A 26,392-nucleotide genomic window follows, 5' to 3' on the forward strand; every position below is an offset into this window, starting at 1 on the left:
TATCTGACGCTGGTTTTCTGTACTAAGCATAATAGGAGCAGAGTTCTATCAGTCTGCACTTATCAATGAATAAATTATTTAAACATTATTCCTGTTTGGATTTTGGAATTCAGATATTGCTAGAACTATAGATATAGATCTTGGATTCTGAAGATTATTAGTGTTTCATAAATAATGAAATCACTTTATTTTACAGATTTCTCTTTTAGTAATAATTCCTGTCACTTTTCACAATAGCTTAAATTAAAGCCCTGTTTCCTCCACATACTGGCAGTTACAAATTTACTCTGGACTGAAAGAATGGTTAGGTTTTTTATCATTTTTTTCAAAGCTAGCTAAATCACTTTAGCTGTTATCAAAAAGAGCTTTGCCTATTTTAACTGAACTTTGTTTGTTATATTTAAAAGTCATGTTGTGCCTCATTTGGGGTTGTTATTTAACTTCTCAAGTTTTTTTATTTTTTTAAAAATAGGCACGGAAACTTGTTCTGTGTGTGGTGGGGAAATGTATGAAGTATAACAATAAAAATAAAATTTCAAGTTGAAATTTGTCTGAGATAGTTTATTGTCATAATTAAGTTAAAACCTACATGGATAGAATTACCAAGAACACAGGATAACACTCTTTGACTAATTCATTTCAAAATAGGGCCATTGCACATATGTGGGATATTCATAAAATAAAAGTATAACCCACCAGTCCCTTAAAAAAATACCTCTATGTGCCATTTGTGGAGCCATCAAAATTTTAAATTCTTGAAAACCCATGTATTAAGGCTAATGATATTTCCCTGGGTAGCTAGATAACTTTATTTGTTTTGACCTTTGTTCTTGAAACTTGGTTTAAAATCACAAACTCATGAACTTTTCTACTGGGTACAGTCACAATTCAAGTTTAACTCATTTTTTTTCAAATAAACTAAGACTCTGAAAAATGAACTATTTTAGTCCACTCAGTGCCTTATGAAGCAGAACAAATCTTAGAGTTTCAGTACTCCTTGGTACTTAAGACTCCTGCAGCATTTCCAGGTTACTGTTCTGAACATCTCCTTGCACCAGCCTCCCGTCCTGGTTCTCTAAATGTGATGGAGGAGTTCGGGTGAAAGTATATTTGTCCCAGACTATAAACCTGACCATGGATCCAAGTAGGCTGCTTCTATTCATTACAGCCACCCTTTCTTAGGTTTGAAAACTGAATTACTCACGTATCAAACTGATTTCATGATTTTCTAAAAACAGCTATGCATTTTTATTTCTGGCCAGTAGTATGTTCCAAAGCAGCTAGTAACCAACCATTACTTGGTATCTCAGCTTTTTTCATTGAAAATCATATCTAGCAAAAACACCAATGAGGTTTTCTGAAGTCAAATATACTTTGACTAGTAGGGGTTTATAGGGGTTTCTTCAAATGTATGTGTTTTTCATACGTTCTCCACAATTTATGAATTCAGTGATGTGAATTCCCTCTGATAGATTTTGCTGTATAATTACCTGAATATTTGTATAGGCTTGGAGGCTGAATAACGGCATTTTATGTAGCGTCTGTTTTTCTTTTCTCTGTTCAGGTTCTCTCCTTAGGAGCAGACGTCCTGCCCGAATATAAGCTGCAGACGCCGCGCATCAACAAGTTCACGATCCTGCACTACAGCCCCTTCAAGGCCGTGTGGGACTGGCTGATCCTGCTGCTGGTCATCTACACGGCTATCTTCACGCCCTACTCCGCCGCCTTTCTCCTCAACGACAGGGAGGAGCAGAAGCGGCGCGAGTGTGGCTATTCCTGTAGCCCTTTGAACGTGGTGGACTTGATTGTGGACATTATGTTTATCATAGACATTCTGATAAACTTCAGAACAACGTACGTAAATCAGAATGAGGAGGTGGTAAGTGACCCGGCCAAAATAGCAATACACTACTTCAAAGGCTGGTTCCTCATTGACATGGTTGCTGCCATCCCCTTTGACTTGCTGATTTTCGGATCTGGTTCTGATGAGGTAAGAGCTGCTTAAGAATCTTATTGCCTGAAAGATTGCAACTATAAAGATGAATGTATTTTAACTGCAAAAAACCCCCACCTGGTTGCCTTACAAACTTCCCGTATCTCATAGATGAAATTCATTTTCAATTGAAAATGCTATAAAATGAAATGGAACCATTTTGCCATTGTAAATAATTCACAGTTCTTCCCATTTTTGCTAAAAGCTACTCGGGCTTATTTATCCATTAGCCAAAATTTAAACTTTAAAACAGTGTTTCATAGCACATAGCACATTCCCAGGATATAAAATCACTGCATATTAATTTGTGGCTGTTAAACTGTCAAAGATGAAGATGTTTTCTTCACTCAAAATCGTGGTTTGAGACAGCAAGCACTTACTTGTTATATGTTCAAATAATGTGGAAGAGGCATCTTCTTAACTGTCTTGTTTGAAAAATCTTTCTCTTTAATAATATATAGGTTGGAGAATACTTCTTGTGTTTCCATTACCTTAGAAACCTGGAAACTGTAAGGAAATCTGGCAGTTGTGTGTATAGTGCATTTTCTGGATACAGAGTACACCATGCACTTGCTGTATTTTGACCAGATATTTAACTCATGCATGACCTTATTTTTTATTGACTGTCTGCTATTTTGCAAAAGTTATTCAATCAGGTCTTTGCAGCTAGAAATCCTGAAGAAACAGGAGACAGAAAGGGATTATTTTGAGGACAGCTATTGGGTTGCAAAGCATAGGAACATGGGGTGCGTGGTAAGAGGAAGTATGTTGGCATCAGGATAACAAGTGGAGGGTGGGACTGGCAGGAGGAAATTAGATATTGAGCTATGTTAGCTGTGAAGGGTTAACAAGACCAGTAATGTACTGGACCACTTCATATATCTTTCAGGAGTGACAAAGAAGATACTTTTGTATACAAACCATATTATATAAGTATAATCAGGCTTTTCAGTACATAGTAATATTTCAGAATAAAAATTTTCCAAAGGTGTATATATAATATGTCATGTAATAAGAATATTAAAGATAGTCAGCATCCATTTATGTTTCTGGCAAGGAAGGGAGGGAGGGAGGGAGGGAGGGAGGGAGGGAGGGAGGAAGGAAGGAAGGAAGGAAGGAAGGAAGGAAGGAAGGAAGGAAGGAAGGAAGGAAGGAAGGAAGGAAGGAAGGAAGGAAGGGGTCATTCTGATGAGAGATGTAGTCCAATATTCTTTAAATGGAGTTTCAGGAAGGTGCCTGAGAGCCTCAGGGACTCAATAAAGTTTGACAGCAAGACAGGCTGATAGGATTTAGAACCATCCACCTCCACTATAGAAAGAGTAGCTCGATTTTATCTGCTTTATCAAGTAGAGTTTCATATGCATTTTCTACAAATTTTAATGAGAATTGACTTAATTCATTTTTTCATTTTCAGAAAGTCATGATACCACCTTCCTCAAATAGGTTCATTCATTCTGTAAGCATCTATTAAGAACCTACTACATCCATGTGCTAGATGCTGGGTTTACAGAAAAGAGTGAGACAAGCACCCTGCTGTCTGGGAGCTTGCAGTCTAGAATGGGAGAACATCAGGTGACTAGAATAAGTACTATCTGATCAACGCTCTCATAGTGCCATGTACAAGGGGACATGTGAGCATGGAAAAGGGGGTTCCTGACGTTTTCCAGGTAGAAAGGGTAGAAAGATCATGCTAGATAGAGGGGAAGCCCATTAGAGACATGGAGCTATAATGTATTGGTTCCCAGTCCTATCAGGCCCAATATAATAGATATTTTATAGCCCCCCTTTTATTATGATTAAATAAAAGTCATAGATAATATGACCTTTTAACATAAAATTTTACAAATATATACATACTTTCCACCCTTAATATAAAAGAGAAATAATAGAAATGTTTATTTTAAAATACCTAGTTAAATATATAAATGCTTCAGGTAGGTCTATATTAAATGATATAATGAAGTTGACAGATGCTGTACTTAGTTATAATGAGGAAGTTTATATTTAAACAATATTTAAACAATAAATTCAATATTGAACTAAATATTTTCTTTATATTTGCATTTTAACATAATGTTGAATATATATGGTTATATATGTATATACATGTATATATGCAGGTAGATATGTATATATGTGCATTTTAACATTTATACATACCTAGAAACACTGTGACTATGATAACTACAAATATATATGTGTACATTTATACATATATACATATTTATACTAATATAGCCATGCTATATAGCACACAGTACACAAATACCTCAAGACCTGTTGTCACTGAAGATACAATTTTCTGAAACAGTGAACTCTTAGTGAAAGTCCAAACTAAACAAGTTAATCATCTCTCAATTTCCATGGTGGTTAAATTTTTGAAAAATTTAATGAATATTAAAATGTGCAAATCTGAATTTGTTTTTATATGTAAAACCTTGCTTTAAGGCTCAGTAACTATAAAATTATTTTCAGCCTATACAAATGACTGTGAGACTTTGAAAAGTTATATAGAACACATCATTTTTGTTGTTGTTGGAGGCTGCTTTAAGCATTATAGGACTTCTACCTAATTCACTCTACTGGGAAGTAAGGGAAAATTGAAGGTGAGGGTGTCAAATGCTGTAAATACATAAAGTATGATGAGGACTGAAAATAAGTCATTGAGTATATCAGTTCTGCATTCATTGGTATTAACTGGTTTATATATTAGCCACAAGCCAAACTAAAGTGGCTTCTGAAATTCACAGGATGAGAGTAGGGCCCCCTCTTGCTAGAATCTTGCTATTAAAAGATAAGAAAGGGGACAGTATTAGAAGTCTGTATATGGTGAAGGAAAGGATTTGAGGGCTGACAAGAATGAGCGAGGTGGTGCAGAATGACTGGGGCTGGTGGCTAATTTGGGTGGGAAGATTAGGAAAGGCCTCTGAGAGGAGGAGCCATTTGAGTTGAGACTTGATGGGAAGAAACAAGCTTCATGAAACCACACGCAGAGCATTTCAAGCGAAAGAAAACACTGGTGAAAATGGCCCCATTGGGCAACAGCCTTGGCATGTGAAACGATCAGCAGGAAGGGAGTGGCAGCCAGGCTGAACCATAGTGAGAGGTGGCACGCTAGTGCTGAGATGTGAGGATACGGGGACAACGGCCACGTCACATGCAGCCTTGGAATCTGCTCTTATTCCGGCTGCAGTGGAACCTTTAGGGGTGGGAATGACATGATCTAATGGATATTTTGAAAGACCTCCTGGCTGATGTCTGCAGACAGTTTAGTCAGGGTAAACACAGGAGAACCACTTTACAAGTTTTGCTATAATGTAGGAGGGACGAACAACCACGGCTTGGACTCTGTGATGGCAATTCAGGTGAGGAGAAGTAGGTGCATTTGAATATGTTAGAAGAGAGCTTGTTGATGGATTAAATATTGTTGAGGGATTAAGAGAAATAGCAGAATTAATGATCGCTCAAAGATTTTGTTGTCTTTTTCTCATTTGAAACTCTTTTGGCGGCGGGGAGAGGAGTTAAGCAACTTTCATAGATTGTCATGTGTTCCTCCAAATGGAAAAAATCTGGGGAGGAGAAGGTGCGTGATAGGGGATAAGTTTCAGATGCCTATTAGTCACCCCAGTACAGGTGACAGGTAGGCAAGTCATGCACCATAGGGCATCTAAAAAGATAAGTGAGTATAAGGAAAAGAAATGAGATTCATTAGCTTATAACTCAGATGTGATCATGACAAAGGTTTGTTTGGATCAGAGCTGCTACAGCAGGACCATGTACCAGTTTTACCTACAAAACATACGTTAACAATGGTAAGGATAGCTTGGCATTTTTACTAAAACATACATGAGCAGAATTGCTCAGTTTTTCAAAATATATTAATTTTTTTAGTTTAAGTAAATGCAAGGTACCTACTAATAACTAGAGGATCTTCTGTACTGTTAAAAACATATAGAAAATGAATACTGGCAATAAGTGGGCCTGCCTTTGTCATTAATATCTCCTGGATGTTAGTGTCATCCAGACAGACCAAGGAAAAGTTCTTTATTTCTTCACTTCTGCATCACCAAACATCACGCTATCCATAGCAAATTACCTTCCTATTATAGATGCAAAGGAACAATGTTATTGGATCAGCCTCCAGAAAGCCAACTTTTTTTCATTATCTGCCTCAAATTTGCCCATATTTTGCTTACCTGTGGCAACTCTTACTTTCAGGAACATTAACAGTTAGAACCTAGAGCATTCTGTTCAGTAAAATGCTTCATTAACCTCTCCCACCCCTGCAAATCGTACTCTTCTGACTAATTACTTGCTTTGTTGGCCTCTTCCTTTTACACTTAACAGCTATTCTTCATGAATCCTGAATGCTGGCAAGACCTCTGAAACCGAAGTAAATAGAATGCTCTTCGAGGGAAAGTTGTAATAAGAGGAGTTTGCTCATGTTGATGTTTGCTTCGTTAGTCTGATAGATGAATCATGGCGTGGATACAAAGCAAAACTCAGCAGCATCTGGACAGAAACCCTTATGACCTTGTCAGCATTCTTCCTGAACCTCATCTCCCCAGCAGTTGTCATTAGTTGGTTGGAAGTGAATACCTAAAACATTAGACGTGCCCATGTTCAAATTTAAATAACAAAGCACATTTCGAAGACCTGACTGCAATATGTGTATACACATAAAGTGACTGTCTCTCTTTAGCTAGTTCTTGGGATGTAAGGCAGAAGTTTCCATTGGCTTGTGTTTGAGGCTCTTGGTCATGCCTGCTAAGTGTGTGACCTGACAAGTGAGAGACACAGAATTCCCAATGGGAAAATTTTTGAACTAAGGAAATATAAGACCATCCCATCAAAAAAATTTTATTTTGTATTAAGTTGACCATGTAGTCCTTATTTATATGTGATCTACTGTGGATCTATTGACTACAAATTACTAGAGGTACAATTTTTGGTTACGTATTTCTCTAAACAGGTCAAATTCCCACTTTGAAAATATTACATCCATAATTGTTTATTTACTGTAACATTTGTGTAGTACTATTTAGAATCAATTGATGACCAGTTTTCTGTAACTGAAGAAAGAGAAAGTGAATTTAAATTGCAGAAAAATAGAATGTTAATTATAAAAATAAAATAAAATAAAAGTGTCTCATCAGTAAAAGTTGCTCAATATTGGAGTTTCCCAGGGAGGTTGTAAATTCATCTTCTCTTTAAAAGCCACAGTTAGTGGAGGAATTTGTAAGGTTTGGTTTGAATAAAGAAAGGATGTTAGGTGATCCCTTCATGTTTTTCACACACTCAAAATGTAGTTCTTTGATTATATTAGTGAATGTGTCCTTAGAAATACTGAAATAGTGTGACTCAGGCTGAACATACTAGAAGCCAGTTTCAAAATTATTGTTTTATTGGTAATTCATTAAATGGTGTTTACAAGTACCAGAGCTTAAAGGTAATTGAAGTAAAATATAAATCAAAACATAAGTGCACAGTTAAGAAATTTATTACTCACTGTTTGCATCTCCCCTCTTGTACCCAAATATTTCCTGACAAGTGTGACAAAATGATGGATTAAGTAGAAAGTTTCAGTGACAATTCACTTTATCAACCCTGTAGATGCAACCAAAGATCACATACTTATATTTCCTCATTTATAAGAGAATAATTCTATCCACTTGCTATAGAACAAGGTTTCAGAGAGTAAAACTCTGAAATAAAGTATTTTAAATGTAAGAGCCTTGAAAATACTTACTAAAAGGAAAGTGGACCTATTTTTCAAAATAATTTTGAAAAAACACTTGAGCATAAGATTTTCTATTACTGATTAGGCTTTCTCAGTTTAACTGGAGTCACATTTATTCTTGAGTAGAAAGTTGTTGAATACTGATAAGAAATCTCCTATTCTATTTCAGGCCTTGAAAATGAATTTCACTTACATTAAGAGAGAATATTACCTGATATATTGTAAAATGTCTAGTAAAAAAAAAATCATATAATATTCTTGAACCTGGGTCTAGTACCTAACATATTTGCAAGGATATAATTGCTTAGAGTATACATTATTAAAATAAAATTTAGTTGAGAAAGTCATACTAAATAAAGAAAACTAACTTCTAACTCAATATAATCAAGTACGTAGGACTTTAATAAACTATGAATGTGGGTACGTTTTTTAAAAATTGAAATTGGGGCCCAGCAGGGCGTGGCTCAGCGGTTGAGCGTCAACCTAGGAACCAGGCAATCAGGGTTTGACTCCCCATCAGGGCACATGCCCGGGTTGCGGGCTCAATCAATGACTCTCTCATCATTGATGTTTCTATCTTTCTTTCTCCCTCTTCTTTCCTCTCTCTGAAATCAATAAAGATATATTTTTTAAAAAATTAAAATTGGATTCTATTTATCAGACACCCAGGAATTTAAATAAGTTAATTTCCAGGGGAAGAGTCGGTTTACATTTTAAAAGGAATCTGAAAGAAATGCATTAAAAATAAAAGTCTTAAATAAGTAGGCTTTTTTGTTTCATTATGAAATTCAGGCAAAAAGAGTTTGAAATATCATTCAGTCACAGCAAAGGAGTTCAGTGAGCTTTAATGCTTTCTGAACCTCTACCGAAAGTAACAAAAAATACACAATATTTTTCTAATACCCAGTGAAAACCTCAAGAAATAACATCTAAGGGAAAGCCCATGACCTCTACTATTTTTGAAATTATTGTAATTGGTTTAAGGATAGTTTTATTTCTATTTCTGAAAATTGAAAAACCCACAAAGATAGACTTCCATAATATGTCTGGAGAGTACACGAAATTAGGTATGCTGTGAGATAACCACACATTCTGAAAACACTCCACTCAGCCAATTCTGATGTCAGCACAATTATATTATAATGTAGTTGTTGGTCCCATGTTTTCACTTGCAGATAAATACAAAGATAGCCCATTGAACTAAACAGTGGGGCGGTTTCCAACAAATCAGCGAGAGGAGATTGATGATTCTTTAAGGCTACTCTCTGAGATTTTGGTGCCATCACTTTTGTTCTGTTGTGCAACCTGGGACAAAACTTACCTTAAATCTTTAAAGAGGTATTTAAACAAGAAGAGGAAAGGAGTTATGGCAACCCTGTGTTGTCTACAAGATGTGCTGTGCACAAGGGTAGCTAAGAAGGAAGGCCCCGGTGTGTTAGCGCCCCGTGATAACAATGGAAAGAAGGCCAAGTCGTTTGTCACGCTGTCAGACTAACACGTAGTTATCCTTCGGTACATGGCTTTTACTCTTGAAGTCAATATTCAAGTATACTTACGAAAGTGGGTTGAGACTTCAAGAAATATGTACCATATTTCTTAAGCTTTTTTTTTTTTTTTGCCAGAAAAGATATCTCTTGTGTGTTATTATATAAAACATATTTATTTATCTGCTTAGAGAATTTACTGTCATCTAGGTTTTATCTCATCTTAATATAATGCTAAAAAATACATCAGAGGTTTCTTTGGGAAGAGAGCAAACAGGAGGTGGGTGGCATGCCAGCAGATTTTATTCCTTTTTTCCCATAACATCATTTTTCCTCTGCCACCTTTGCAGCCAGAAGAGTTGTCAGTACTTATCACAATATGACCTAAGAACAGTTTATTCCTTTTGAAGCATCTCACTTCATTAACCAAACACTTAGAGAATTTTTTATTACATTTCATTAATTCGGGGGTTCAGAGAGAAATTTTGCTCCAAGGACAAGAAGTTTTGAATAATAATTCTCAGATATTTCTGATTTCTCAATAGAAGGAAATAGATAACTGAGCTAGGATAAAAAATAAACATGCAAACTTAAGCTGTGAAGTATAGAAATGGTGACACTTTCAACCAGGGTGCTTCCTATTATCAGCATCTGAGTAGTCAGTGCAACTGGGTGCAGTTCTCGTCTTTAAAATCCCTGTCATTTCCTGTGGAAGCTGCAAGGCCAATGTTGAAAAACCTCCATTTGGGACTCCAGATATCTAGCGAATGCATTTTGAAAGTGTGTAAGCTCTATCAACCCATTTTACAGTATAATTTTCCTGCTTACTGATAAAAACAAAATCTATGAGATGTTCGAATAAGAACATGAAGAGCTACCATTTATTGGGTATTATCAATAATCCTGTAAGGTAGGCATTATTATGCCCATTTATATTGAAAAGTGATGCTTAGAGATTAAATAAGTAATTTGTCCTAGGTGACAACACTGGTAGAGAAGCAGAATTCAATCTTAAGTTTACCTGTTCTGCAGTCCTAGCTCATAACTGCTAAACTAAAATACTGATAATACAAATAGTAGAAAGTTGACTTTTCTCCCAGGGAACTACTTAATAGTAACTTAAACTATTTATTCACTGCGAAGAGATATATTTTTAAATTTGTGAAGGACAAAAAAATATTTGCTTTATTGCACCCTGAAAAATAAGAACCCAGTGTTGGAAGCAAGGAAGACGGGCCTCTCCACACATTCCAAAAAGAACAGACTGGAATCCAGTTGTGATAAGCACATCTCAACTACACAAGCTCCTCTCACCTTTAGAGGGTTTCAATACTAATTGAATTAAAGAATTCAGGGAAACTGAGGAATTGCCCCTTCCCTTGTGAGCACTGTGAACCAAGGGGGGAAAGGCAACACTTATTAGAATATTTTAATGAAAATGTTTTTCTTGGTATTTAGTGCCCCTTTTCCACCAAGTCAATGTGAATAGATATAGGGTGATAGTTATGTCATGAGCTATTTCTTTAATTAAAATATGTGTTCTTAACTCAGTTGGATGCACTTTGCAAAATAAACACCAACAATGAACAGATAAAATGACTAAATGATTGGTAAACACCATGTAGCTATGGAATAATTATATGCCCTGTGAAATATGTAGTACTTAATAGTTGACATTATTGAGGAAACCTAAGAAATGAACTTGTAATTTGTACTTATCAGATGTTAAGTCCAAACAAACAGTTAACTATCCTGTTATTATATAGAAGTGTCCTATCATTAGATACCTGGTCAATAATAACCATGTAATTAGCTACATATATCACACCACAAAGTAAAATACATAATACCATTGAGAGAGCAAGAAACAGTTTATCAATTTAACACAGTTAGGAAGGAAAAAATGCATTTAAATATAGTGTCTAATGCATGCATGCGATCGTCCAAGAAGTTTCCCAGTTATCTGCTTGACTGGCTCCTCACGATGCAGATCTTTCTCAATTCTAGTATCAGCTCCTCAGCAAGGCTTTCCTTTCTAAACTGGTCCCCGTTCCAACCCATGCCCCAAACATCTTCTATCCTATCGCTCTGTTGTTTTTTTAGCATCATAACACTTCTCATTTCTGAAATGACCTTATTATTTGTTATTTTAAAATTATTTACCTTCCCACCCCAGCCAGGTGGCTCAGTTGGTTGGAGCGTCCTCCTGTCCACCAAAAAAGGCTGTGAGTTCAGTTCCCACCAGGGCACACACCTAGGCTGCAGGTTTGATCCCCAGGCGGGGAGCCTACAGGAGGCGATCGATCGATGTTTCTCTCTCTCATCTCTCTCTCTCCCTCTTCCTCTCTCTCTAAAATCAATGAACATATCCTCAGGTGAAGATTAAATAAATAAATAAAAATATAAATCTTCCCAGCAGATAGTGAACTTGTGTCTCTTCATTAGCAAGGACACTTTGTCTACCAAATAACTGTCTCTGCTAGAAAAGTGACGACGTGTGTTTGTGCAACACAGTCATTCCAGTGTGTGGCACTCCAGCAACCCACTGGAGTGTTTGCTACTGAATGAATGATTCACCCAGGGTGTGCAAGGCAGTTGGCCCGAGGTTAAAATGAAACAGGCAAGTTCCTTGTCCCATGGGCCTTGCACGCCGAAACACTGAATTCACCGAACGCGCATTTTCAGAGTGTTTTCCAAAGCAGGGAACATTTTTAAAAAATATTTAATCCAAATGTGCAGGCGTCCTCGCTGCTCTCTGTCGTGCGCGCCTGCTCTGCCCGCACAGCCGGCGCCGAGCTGCGGGAGCCGTGTCTGACCGCGCCTCGTTGCTTCCGCAGACCACCACCTTGATCGGCCTGCTGAAGACGGCGCGGCTGCTGCGCCTGGTGCGCGTGGCGCGCAAGCTCGACCGCTACTCGGAGTACGGCGCGGCCGTGCTCATGCTGCTCATGTGCATTTTCGCGCTGATCGCGCACTGGCTGGCCTGCATCTGGTACGCCATCGGCAACGTGGAGCGGCCCTACCTCACCGACAAGATCGGGTGGCTGGATTCCTTAGGGCAGCAAATCGGAAAGCGCTACAACGACAGCGACTCGAGCTCTGGGCCGTCCATTAAAGACAAATACGTCACCGCGCTTTATTTCACCTTCAGCAGCTTAACCAGCGTAGGCTTCGGGAATGTGTCGCCCAACACCAACTCCGAAAAGATCTTTTCCATTTGTGTCATGCTGATTGGCTGTAAGTAGACTTCTCTTGGGTTATCTGTTCGGACAAAATAGTATCACAAAATTGGTATCTCTAGACCATGTAAAATAAGGGCAAGAAAAAGTATAGGGAATTGTAGAAATAGTGGGATTATATATTTGGGTAGCATAGCCTATCAGATATGAATCTGTCTTTGAAGGGAAGACACCAAAGGTTTTCAGGACCTCAGGAAAGCACAAGCATTTAACTGGAGTGACATGGGTCTTGGGATTCAGGAACTGAGAGTTGCTGTTCGCTTTTCCTGCTGTAAAACAGTGTTCATAATTTATTACCAATGGTTACTTTCTATTTCATGCTGAGGCAGGTTAGAATGGGAAAGATTAGCTTACATTATATTGCTAGATATACTAGACTAATAGAAATATATGTATGTTATCACCACCATCATCACCACTAATCATAATGTAAGTTAATCTTTTATATATGAATATATACTTTATGTGTGTGTGTGCATATCCTTGTCATTGACGACAAATTCCTTTCCCTGGGACTCTATGTCAAGGCCTAAATGATTGACCTTTACCTTGTAATTGAGTAATATGAGTATTATTTATAAGGAGCATTCTTTGGAATAAGAAAAAAATCTGTATTAAACTAAAGGTGTTTTAATGTTAGCATATATATTTTTTTAAATCACACTTTGGAACCACTAAAGATAACTCCAGATATTAGGCAGCAATTGGGAAAAGCATGATGAATTTATAAAGCTTGAAAAGGGCATCATCCTTAGATTGAGTACAAATTTGAAAACAGGTCCCAAGAGTTGATTCTTAAATGTTAACATATTGACTAATGAACTGTACTTCGATAAGCTTTATTTATGAAACTTAAAAAGATTCACCAGTTTATTGTCCACGTTATTTAAAATTTACTTTTAACATATAGGTCTTGGTGTTTGTCTTTTAGTAACATTTAAATAAGCAAAATCATTATATTTAAGTAACTCAGATTGAGGCTTGGTTTTGGATATAAACGCAGAAGTAGCATTGCACCCAGAAGGAGATGAAAGCGGGGCCCACTGGGAAAAATGGGAAAATCCATCCCAGAGAAACTGAACCTCTCAGAGCAAACAGCCCCAAAGAGCCTGTGATTACAATTATGGCTGCTGGTAAACACTGTTAGTGGTTATGAACTTTAGTGGCACACGTAGCACACAAAGAAAAGAAAAACAACTGCTGTCATCATTTTATTATTTAACACCTATGTAGAAAAAAATATACAAACTTTTTTAAAGAAAACAAAGCCCACATCTTGAAACATAGAATTTATAAGAAATAATTTTTCAAATGCACTGAAGTTTAATCTGTTCACCATTTAGAAATTCCTACCACTTGGGAGAATTAAGTGAAATACATGGTACTGTTTATGGTGTGAATTATATTAAGTTAAAGAAAATGCAGCTCTTGCTCTGCACCTAATCTTTAATTCCTAAGTCAGGAGGTAATTAGCCATTTTCATCTTTGGTTGCTATTTTCCTTCTTTCCTCTTTCTTCTTTTTAAAATGTGGCATGAGGCTCTTCTTATTGATTCTTTAGGAATGTGTCTCCTGCAGACGAATTTTTTATTTCAAAAAAAGAAAAAAACACTCCAGTTAATTCGGTAGAGTAAGAGACATCCACTCTCTACATGACAGCCTTTATTTGAATAACCAGCTTGGTTTTACAAACCTTAATCAAAATGGGATTATACAAAGTTTGATGCCACACGGGAACATTTTATAAATATTCCTGAAGAATTCTATCATGACCTATTAAGCCATGAATAAAGAAAAAGGTAAAATTAAGACTGAAATTTAATAATAAAAAGAATGTCACTGATACTTGCTTAGAAATTTGATGTATATGGGTATGTCTACACGTAATATTTCCATTGAGATCCTACTGTATATTTCTAAACTAAGCACGTACTCCTCATATCTATGAGTGACCTGATTTAAAGCTAAAAATAAAATACAATATCTAAACACATGATGTAAAATACTGTATATGTTCTAATCTAATCATAGTCTAGTTTATATCAGGTTGAACTCTCTCATCCTCCCTAAGCTTCTTTAAGTCTAGTCTTCATTCTAAAAGAAAAATTTGAAACCAATTTGTAGAAAACAAAACAATCAGCCATCCCTGTTACAGTGATATGTTTCAAGCAAACTAAACGTTAAACACTAGAAGCTATCATCTAACTAAACAGAAACAAATATTGATAGATATATTTTTTAAAGCTGCTATCTGCAAAGACAGTTGCCAATTGTACTTCGAAATGTGTACAGAGAACAGTGATCAGAGAATTTATTTTAAAGGTATACACAACGCCAAATATTTTTAAATAAAGTAACACACTCCAAATAACCTATGATTCACAGAAAAAATCACATAGAAAATTAGTTCGAACTGAATTAAAATGAAAATAAAACATCAAAATTTGTAAGAGGTAGCTAAAATAGTGATCAGAGTAAAATTTATAGCTTTAAGTGTTTTAATTAAAAAAGGAAAGCTCTAAAATCAAAGATCTAAGCTTCTATCTTAAAAAGCTAGTAAAAAAAAAAAAAGCAAATTAAACCTAATATTAGTAGTAGGAAAGAAATTAGAAATAACAGCAAAAAATATTAAAAAACAAAACACAGAGAAAATTAATGGAAGTAAATTCTGGCTCTTTTAAAATATCAATACAATTGATAAACCTGCAATTAAACTGAAGAGAGAGAGAAGTCATAAGTTACTAATATCTTCTATGACAGAAAAGACATTACTACAAATTCTAGACATTAATAGGATTATAAAATAATATTTTGAATTATTTTATGATAATAAATATGACAGTTTAGATAAAATGGACACATTCTCTGAATGATACAAATTACCAAAACTGAAACAAACAAAAAATAACCCTGAGCCATAAAATAAAAATAAAAATTGATAAATTTGATTTCATTAAAATTAATAATTACAAATTTTTAAAGGCCACTGTTAAGAAAAGGAGCAAGTAAGTGATAGGCTAAAAACAAAATTTTTAGTACTTATATATGAAAACAGACTTGTGTCCAGAATATATAAAGAATTCTTACAACACTATAATAAGAAGATAATTTAAAAGTGAGCAAAAGATTTATAGAAACATTTTTCAAAAGAAGATTTATGAATGGTCAATACATACATAAACAATATTATTATTCACCAGGGAAATGCAAATTAAAATCCTAACAGGACATTACATACCCACTGCTATCCTTCAAAGGAGAGACTGATAACAGAAAATGTAAGAAAGGCGGTGGAACGACTGATATTACATATTGCTGGTGAGAGTGTAACACAGTTTTGGAAAATAGTTTGGCAGTTTCTTATAAAGTTAAACATACCATACAACTCAGCAATTTCACTTTTAGGTTCTAAAAGGGAAATGAGAATGTATTTGTACACAAATGTTTATGGCAATTTTATTCATAATAGCCAAAAACTAGGAACAGTGAGATTTCTAGCTACAGAACAGAGAAACTGTGGCATATCCACACAGTACAAATATGCTCAGCAAGAAAAAGAATGAATTACTGATACACACAACAATATGAATCTCAAAAACACAATGTTGAGCAAAAGAAGTCAGACACAAATTAATGTACATTTTGAGTCTATTTAAATGAAATTCCAGGACATGGAAACTAAAGTTCAATGACAAAAAGGACCACAATGGTTTCCTAGGGTCTGAAATGCGTAGGCAGACAGCCAAGGGGCACAGGAAATATTTTGGGGTAGCGAAAATGTTTTATATATTGATTATAGGAGTTTATAGGAGTTTATACATTTGTCAAAACTAACTGAACTTTTGGAACAGATTCATTTTATTAAATGTAAATTACACATCAATAAAATTTTTAAGTTATAATTTTTTTAAGTTTGTGTAATTTGTAGAAAAGCAAGTGTATTTGTTCTATCAGCACGTTTCAGCTAATACCCAATGGCCAACCAAATTCATTAGTTTGGTTAGCATAGCAGGTTTGAGGTGTAGTATGCTGATGGAATTTTTAAGATAAATGGAGTTTTTTCCTATAATATCTAAATCTAAAGCAAATCGTTTTCATGAAATAAGAACTTCCTATTAAAGAAAGCTAAATAAAATAGTGAGTTAGGAAAGAAATGCCTATAAATAGTACTCCAACGTGCTTGTGACTGATATTTTATGCCAGTTGATGGGCATTGACTAAATCATGTGTACAGAATACAGTCATCTTGTGCTTTTCTCTTGCTGACAGTCTTTAGCTCCCTTTGCTTCCTTAAAAATATAGAAAAAATCATGTCTCGATCATAATTTAAGAAACCATCAGCATAGAACTTCTTAAGAGAAATACAGGTCATTCATGTATTCAACTATGTACTTATAATCTAGATTTTACCATCTTGTCAATGAGTGGAAATACTGGTTTATGACCCAGACTAATGTTCTGGCTATTTCTTATGGCAATAGGCACATAAAACCTCAGTATTTATTAAATATGAAATAAGAATGTTTTCCCTGACTCTTCAAGTAATAATGTGGTTTAGGTAAAATAACTAACATTGATTATGTGCCCACTGATTAAATCAAGTGAATTCAATCTGTACTGTTTCCTGAGCATATGATAGGTGCTTTGGAGACATAAAAGCATCCATAAATATTTCCAACACTACAATTAGGAAGAGTAAAATATATTTTTCACATGAATGTTCTTGGATCCCAGGAATCAGTTTCAGGCAAGTATTGCTAACTCCCTTCCTAATCAACTATTCATTTACTAAAGCTAGGCTCAGGTCTTTTTTTCTGTGGAAGATACAGCCTAAACAGTCTGTCTGCCTTACTGAGGCGTATTCTCTTTCCCACATCCCAGTTCAGCCTCACTACAGATGACCCCCAACTTTCATCCTTTTAAATAAATAAAAGCAAAGTGCCACCCCTTTCCCTGGGGCATTATTGTAGTAGGGACACCTGTGGTAAACAAGGCCCATGTTAACCAAGAGACAAAGATAAGGTGGAAAAGAAAGACAATGACCAAGAAAAGTCACTTTAAAACACCTAGAACTTGGCCAAAATCTACTTTAAAAATGATGATGTGGTTTATAGAGATAACATTTTATAAAATGTGTTGGGGAAAAAGATGTGTTGGTTGAATATAGTTGAATCAAGCACTTAAAAATGTTTATAGTTTCCCCCCTGCTTGGTATATTGCTTTTCCAGTGCCTTAAACATATACTACATTGTCTCCAATGTTCTGACACACATCCAGAGATCAAGGTAGAGACCGTGTACCATGATGTGATTTTCTGTAGAGTACAGCACTTTTTGGGATCATTAGAAACTGAATGCAAACATAATAAAGAGAAGATGGCAAAAAGCCTTATGTTAAATTATAAAGATTCAGCCCAGGAAGCACTGAGAAGGGTATTCCACCTAAATATGAATATATAGAAGGGTTGTCATAGCAGTTTCTTTCTTCCCAGAGATGAAATAACAAATGTAGTGTATATATTTTTCTCCATAAAAATAAAACAGTTTTTTCATATTCTAAGCCAGAGATATATTTCTCATGCAAAAACCACTGTAAAAATGGATTTTAATAGATTAAAAGTTATATACTAATACTCTAAGGAAAGCATAAATTCTTTAAAACAATGTTTCATTCCTTAGCAAATCTAAAATATTCAAAAAAATCTTAAGATTTATGGCAGATTTTTAAAAATATTTTAAGGTTAGGTTTGAGACTGAGAGGTAGAGATGTCACAATTTAAAAATTAACATTTTCACTCTAATTCAAGAAAACATATCTCTGGTAACCCCATGATATCTTATTACATTACGAACAAAATATTTATTCTAAATGCATTTTATCTCTAATCAACACTCCAGCTTACAGGTTGATATTGTAAACAATCTGAGTTTTTACTTTAATTCAGAATCCATCAGGAATTTAGATACTTTTCCTCTCCAGATTTGTCATCAAAATTATAAAATTTACAACTGGATTGGCTTGACTTTTTTTTCTCCATGGGTCAATGGTAAATTCTCATAACTGGATTGAGATCATCAAAAATTAACATACTTGAGATTCTGACAAGATATAATATGCTCAAGTGTAAACTTCCCCCATAACTTTGTTTTTTATCCAATCCAGCACTAATGTATGCAAGCATTTTTGGGAATGTATCTGCAATTATCCAAAGACTATACTCGGGAACTGCCAGGTATCACATGCAGATGCTGCGAGTAAAAGAGTTCATTCGCTTTCACCAAATTCCCAATCCTCTGAGGCAACGGCTTGAAGAATATTTCCAACATGCGTGGACTTACACCAACGGCATTGACATGAACATGGTATGTATTTCTGTTTCCAAAACGGAAGTAACATAAGCATTTTAGCTACAGCCAAAATGGAAAAGCTAGTCTCACCAGCTTTGAACCCCTTGCTTTTGTTTTTCTCTCTCAGATGTTTATTTTCTCCCCTGGAGATAGTCTCTCATTCTCAATTCATGGCATTGCATGGTGCTATATTCTAGTTATACTGTGTGGCAAAGGCATTATAACATGATGCAAACTGATATAACTGTGTGCAGTAGAGTTCCCACTTCTGTTTAGAGAGAGCATTGCTAAGCTGGGACCACATGGCCTAGCTACCAGGACAGCAAAAAATAATTGGACCCATTTGCATTAAGATTGGGCAAGTAAACAGTAATAACTATGATGGCCCCAAATAGAGATCCTATTAAAAAAAAAAAAAAAAATAGGACATTTTGAGAATTTGTGGAAGAGGTTAGGAAGCTTAAGTATGTCATAAACACTTTATGATAGGAAGTTTCACGATTATGCTATGGAAGAATTTTCTATATTTTAAAAAATTAATTATGTGCCCTTTTACTGTATCTGGTTTAATGTATCTTTCCTTTCAAAGGGGAAGTGTGGATTCCTTCATTACTTTTAAGCAAATTCAGCATCAACATTCACTTTTCATAACCATTTTTTCCTCTAATAATGCCCCAAGTCAACACAATTAGAAGTATCATTAGGAAAATTGCATACATTTATTTCATCTAGCTGTTTGGCTTATAGAAACTGATTGCTAGAGATGAATTATATAACAAGTCCAAATTCTATGACATACCATAGACCTATTTTTAAAAAGATGAAAAATATGGTGCCTTTCCATATAGCTATTCCTCCACTGGCCAAGGACCTGTTTCTAAAAATATTCAGAAAATAAAAACCCTTACATATAATGAGAGCAACATCACAATGCAATTTTTGCATAAGTGAACCTGTGCAATTTAAAATGACTTTTTTTTTTTACTTGACTAGTAATACTCTAACCAAAAAAAAGCAAAGATTCAAAATTAGTAGTCTAGGTACTCAAATATGCAAATATTGCCCAATTTGAAAGACATATTTATATATGGATAAACTTATCTTCGTGTGTATGATTTATCTGACTGAGAAGGACATGCCATTATAAAAATTTTAATTTGAAGAGCTAATCAATTAGCACATCCTATACAAAATCATAACTGAACTTCATGAGTTATTTCTAGACATCCCACAGTTCCTTGTGAACATTTATTTGATAAATTGATCTCACCAGGGTAACACTTGAATCTCCTAAGAAAATACCTGTGAATTGATCATGTTTACATATTGTTTAACAAAAATATCACCATTCAGAAACTACTGGGGCTTCTCGAATGCTGGGTTGGCTGAAGCAGTGTCAAGAATTTTTTATCAACACACGTGTCACTCAGTTTGTTGTTTTATACTGCCAGGTTATTTCAATAACAGTAATAAAACACATTTATTGTACCTCCCCTCTCCATATAACTCTAGTTTTGTGGCCATATTTTGTGCTAAAGTCTATTTTGTGACAACTACTTACCTTTCATTGTTTGCCTCTATTACCTATAAATATGGTTTCTATACCACTTGCCTATTTGCAATGTACTTATGAAAGATTTATCTCTTTCCTGTCTGCTTCACACCTTAATACATGGAATCACAACACCCACCGGTAAGAACAGGAGGTATTTATATCCAATTTAATTCTCGTGTACATTGTGGAGAACACCCTTGTTATCTGTCAGGTTTAGAGATTGTTAAATGGTTTCCAATGTTAGTTCTGATCTCTTTTTGCATGATGTAGCAGAGGAAATACAAAGTAAGAAACTGGGAAAGATAACCTGGAAGAGGCCAAGTACAGAATAGAAATCCTTAATTTTACCAAGACTTGACCTCAGATGATATTTATATAGTTTTCCCCTCCCTACAAAAAGTCACTTACCTGCCCTTTCCTCCACTCTGATAAAGGTTATGGGTATACGGTTTGCATTAGATAACTGTCATAAAGAAAAAGTCATTCTTTTTCATCATCCTCTATTTTCATAATGTAGGTACTTTTCTTCCCTCTCATCTGCATGCCTGTATTACATGATCCTGAAGTGTGTGAGCTCTAAACCATGTGCCACTGAGTCTTGCATGTGGTTTTGAGAGCTTGACTTTGCACGAACTTCTTGTTTGTACACAGTGTCTACATTCCTCATCTTGTGACTGCAAAGTGAGTAAAAAAATCAAAATGCAAGGTAATTGAAAACTCAGCAAATGGAAGATGCTTGCTAATTATGCAAAACAAAGTTGATTAGAGAAAAACAACTGTACTCTTAGACTATTGAGAGGTAAAAAAAAAAATCAAAATGGATTTTTTTTACCTCCAAAAACACATTAAAATCTCTGTGTCTTCTCAGTTAATTGTTTACTAAAGTGTAATATAATAATAATTTAAAGTTATTTAAATGTATGTGTTGTGATACATGAAAGTACACCAAACTGTTGTATTTTACATCAGCATTCCACCGTATTTCATTTAAGTATAACCTTAAATATAACTTCTCGTGAAACATTTCAGGTCATTTTTGCTCTTCAGCCATGTCCAAATGAGGTACAAGATGTCCAGTCACACTGTATTAACTGACTTAAAATTATTTTTTATAACCCAAAACATTTGATTCTTGATAGATCACAAAACATAGGAAAGAATTAACCTAAAATGTGCAGCCATGTTCCTTACTTCCTGCATCTTTTGTGTGTGTGTGTGAAACAGCTATTGCCAGAATGTTCCAGAGCTTAAAGCATTCAGGGAACACTTACAGGCTCCCTATCAGTTGAACCAAATGCTTCAGAGTGCAGAAGGAAAAGGGTCAGAATAATGAAAGTGGTGAAAGGAAGGTGTTATTTTGTACCTGATGGCAGGCTTAGGAATAGTAAAAATTATCTCAAAAATGCCTTTAGATCAATTCCTGAAAATCCTTTTCTTTCTACTCCCAGGAATTTGACTAATTAAGAAGAGGGAGATGCTTTCTTAGAACAGGTCAAAAGGCATCTCAAGGAATTTTCCCAAATCAATGCTGTCTTCTAACCCGATTTGAAACTTTCTGACACTACCCAACATAGATTTTAGTTACAACATTGCCAAGAGCTGAAAAGCACCTTCCCTGTCAGGGTAGAATCAAGTTTCCTCATATCACACACAGGAGCCTGGAACGACTGAAGAAGGGACCCAATAACCACGGTCTATAGGTCATTCTGGATGGAGAGAAATAATCAACTGTGGCAGAAATTACTCCATAATTTAAAACTACATTGGCAGGAAAGATCATCTTTGTGAACATTTAGTGACAAATTCTATTCCTTACTTAAAAATGCCCCCTCCATATGCCACTAACCTTGGACAAGTCACTTAATCTCTCTGCAATTTCATTAAACTTATCATTTTCAAATCCTTCTAAAGCATGCTAAATATGTAAAACTGTTATGATGGGACATTTTTGTGCTTGAAGATGGAGGTTCTAACCTGTCTGCTGCCCTCTCTCGCTCCCTGGCGTGGACCTCTTAGTCTCCCTTATGGAGTCTCCCTGCTTCATCTTATTCAAAAACCACTGGAATAAATGAGCGATAGAATCGTTGATGGCAGAGACCCAAAGGGGACCATTTCAGCCGAAGACAAGGACAGGAATAGAAGCACATATGTCAGAGAGTACAAGGCAGAAGTAAGGCAGGAACTCCAGAAACAACTTTGTTATTTATTTTATGAAAAAAGGATAAGAATTGAGTTTTGTTTTTTGCTTGTCTTTGTTTTGGGGGGGTTTTTGGCCTTGGTATCAATGGAGACAATTTTGAGTGACAGATGTGGAAGGAGTTGAAATAAGAAACTAGGCAGAGGGATAGGTTCTTCAGCAAGGCAGAGAGGCAAGCTGAAAGGCAGGCTGGCGGCAAACAGAAAGAAAGGGCTTGGCTGTGAGGCGTTAAGGAGGAAACCATGTTCCTTGCACAACATGGCCCAGTCTTCTTGGCCTAGCAGAGATTAAATTAATTCCTCAACAAAGAGGAGGTGTAAGATAGGGTCAGAGTTGAGGAAGGAAAAATATTTAAGGATTTCAATCAAGAGTCAACCTAGTAGGCTAAAAATGCTTAGAACCACAGTGGGACTGTGAGTGACAAAGCAGACATTTATGATGGGCCCAGCAAACAAAGCCAATCAAAATGGAAACAATGCAATGCAGAACTGCACATCGTTTCACAGAAATTCTTATTTCTTGAGCCTGATGTAATTTCATAGGAGCATTTTAATGAAAATTTTATTTTCTTTCCTTACACAACTCTTTTCCAGCTTCTCTGTTAGAATAGCCTCTGCTAACTCTAACTACTGACCTTAGCTAATTACTACTTACTACCTACTAGCTACTACTGGCTACTAACTACTAGCTACTAAGTCCTTATATCTTCAACCACATTCTAACCCTACTACTTCAAAATCTTTGTTGCTCCCATTCTCTGTACTTATTTAAATGACTCCGTCTCTGCCAGACTTTCACATTCATTCATGGACTGTTTTGATAGACCACAGTGAAATGTAATGACAAGCTCTTTCAGTGATGTTCAGGTCAGCAACTTAGGTAAAAACAATCCTTGTGACATTAAACCTCAACAAAAATATAAAGCAAGATTTAAAAAATAGCATGGCTTATTTTCACCAAATTGTTTTTAATTCCACATTACTTTTTTCTAATGATTCTTTATATACTGAAGTTGATAAATATAGTCAATGGAAAAGCTTTGACTGATTAGTCATAGAACTATAAATAAAATGATTAAAAATATGGTGCCCTCATCATTGACTACCCCACCACTGGACAAAGACCCTTTTTCTAAGAATTCTTCAGAAAATAAAATCACTCACTTCTAAAGATATCAACAACATAATTCAATTTTTTCATAGGAAAAAAGCCTATACAATTTAATAATATATTTTTGGACCAGTAATATTTTAACAAAAAAAGCATAGCCTCAAAATTAGCAGTCAAGTGGCAGAAAGCATTGCAAATATTGCCTAAGTTGAAAGACACATGCCCATTCCCTACACTGAGGTCCAAATGACCCAACAAGCAAATCCACACATTTGGAAAGGGGTTATGGAGACTGGGGAAAAACTGCATTTAAATGATAATAACCCTCAGGACTGTTCACATCTTAGTTTTCTAAAAAATACACCTAGTTTCCATTCAGGAGTTGAATTAAAATAATAGTCATCTACAATGCACTTCAAAAGATGTTTCTATCTTCATGTTGATTAGTTGATAACAATTATCTGGCTCTGCAGAAACTGGATAGGTAATAAAATTTTGCACTAGCAAGATATATACTATTCATATACACACTTGTCTACTGTAGCCAGGGCCTGAAAACCACAGGTGCTTAAGAAAGGGCAAGGCACACCGGCTTCCTATTTTTCACCAAGGCTATTTACCCGAAAGTCTCAAAAATGCCACAGAGAACAATAAATACCATCTAGAGCCTCCGGACATGAACAGTATGAAACATAAGAGAGACATCTGGTATTTTCAGGTCACATGCTATGTGCTCAGTCAAATGATGATGATCACTTCCTCCCGGTCTCTAAGCATCATTATCAAGAAGGACTTACTGACAGCTGGCACCCTGCTGCTGCTTCAGCGGTTAAGAGAAATAATGACAGCATGGCCTGGGGCTTTAAGCAAGAAAAAAGCGGTCACTGAGGCAATGAACACACTCTGCTTCAGTTTCTCTATTTGCTAATGTTCCTCTTACAGTAGCAGGAAGGTGGAAATGATGTCTCCAATTGTTTTATAACTCTTGAAAATAATGGTATATTTGATCAGGACTCTGGAGTGCAATTTTTTTTTTTTGCTGAAGAGTGTGATGTGTTTCCAGACACTGTCTTTGGAGTGATAGGAACACAGGACTAATTCAAACTCAATTCAGTTTAAGATCACTTAATATTCAGCACAGGTTTAGCCAATAATAAGAATGTAGAGAGAGACATCAGAGTTCAGTTTTAAAATATTCCTGGGAAATATGACTTTAAGTCAATTTTAATTCTAGTATTAGAGGAACTCAACATTTATCAAAGCTAATGGAATCAAACTTCAGTTTCTTTCTTCAGTGTCTTACAATTTTTCAAGTACAGGTTTTTTAGTTCCTTGGTTAAATTCATTCCTAGGTTTTTTGATGCAATTGTAAATGGGATTATTTTCTTAGTTTCCTTCATCCTGGTGGTTTTAATAGTAGATCTTTAATCACCATTCCAACTCTAGTATGCTAATTATTTCTTTCTTTCTTAGTAAACATTTCAATTTACATATTGTCAAGAATTCATCCATTTCATCTAGGTTTTCAAAGTTGTTATATAAAATTGCATGTAGAAGTCTCTTATAACTCACAGATTTTTCTATACTGCTTCCTCATTCCTAAATTTGTACACTTTTGTTCTCTCTTCTTTCCTTTAACAGGCCTTTGAAAGATTTATATATTTCATTGTTTTTCTTTTCAAGGAACTAAACTTTGGGTTAACTTATTCTTGATACTATTCTTTCCATTTTTAGCATTTGCCTTCATTATCAAGGACTTATTTACAGCTGGCACCATGCTGCTTCTTAAGTGGTTTTTTATTTCTTTGGGCTATCCTATGCACTAGTACTCTTAACATCTGTATTAAGATATTTTATTGTTTGAGTCTTTCCTCTTTAATGATGAAGGCATTAAAACTATACATTTTCTTTTTTAATGAAAGTTTTTCTCTGGGCCCATGGGTTTTGATGAAAAATGTTCTCCTTTTATTGCTTTTAAATCATTTCTTCTTTATTCCAAAGGTTATCATAGACTGTAGTTCTTAAGTTCCATGTACTTCTAATTTTCTGGTCACTTTTTAATAATTCATTCTTATTTTTGGATTATAATCAGAGTTAATGGACTATATAACATTTCTACTTTTATAAAAGTTTAGGTGCCCACCACCTAATGCAAAAGTAATCTGTGGTTGCATTTTTAAAAGTGAATGACTGCTCTAAAGGTTTTCCAAAGCATTTAGCTTTATTTTCCTGCCTGCAGAGAGGAGGATCTGCTATCTTTCTTTACCCACATTTTATTCTTTTATGCACAATACAACTGAATTATATAATCCCACTAACAAGTACAGCTGGCATAAATAGATTTCAAAACATACACAGCTGGTTTACAACTCAATTGGTAGAAATAGAAATGCGAAAGGATACAACAGTGTCTGGAACATTCAGAGTGCTGGGTGATAAGAACCAATACATTTTATAGAAGGGAGAACTGATAGATGGAGGAAAAAAGCTATTTTGAGAGCTTCTGCTGTTTTGCAAAAAGTTACATAATTGCTGTTACAGCCATCACGTTCTCTAGAAAACAAGTGCATTGTTGCATTGTTGTCTAGCCCTAATCTTTTGGGGGAACAAATACCCTAACTGGTATGAAATGAAAATGACATGTATGCTACATTTCTATTCTTTATTGCTTATTGATAAACCAATAAATAAAATGAATGGGAAACATTTTGCATCTCACTATCCTGGG

At 35.3% G+C, this 26,392-nt stretch overlaps 1 protein-coding gene across 1 annotated transcript in view; it reads left to right on the forward strand.

Annotated features, from left to right (window-relative positions):
- The window catches only part of KCNH7 (potassium voltage-gated channel subfamily H member 7), a 391,952-nt gene that overhangs the window by 326,219 nt on the left and 39,341 nt on the right, over nt 1-26,392 (forward strand). The window contains exons 6-8 of the mRNA XM_016197612.2: nt 1,565-1,990; nt 12,055-12,454; nt 18,618-18,817. Of these exons, the coding sequence (XP_016053098.1) occupies nt 1,565-1,990; nt 12,055-12,454; nt 18,618-18,817 (1,026 nt within the window). The remainder of the gene's footprint in view (nt 1-1,564; nt 1,991-12,054; nt 12,455-18,617; nt 18,818-26,392) is intronic.

Source organism: Miniopterus natalensis, chromosome 8 (assembly GCF_054644295.1).
Source record: "Miniopterus natalensis isolate mMinNat1 chromosome 8, mMinNat1.hap1, whole genome shotgun sequence".
Taxonomy (NCBI): domain Eukaryota; kingdom Metazoa; phylum Chordata; class Mammalia; order Chiroptera; family Miniopteridae; genus Miniopterus; species Miniopterus natalensis.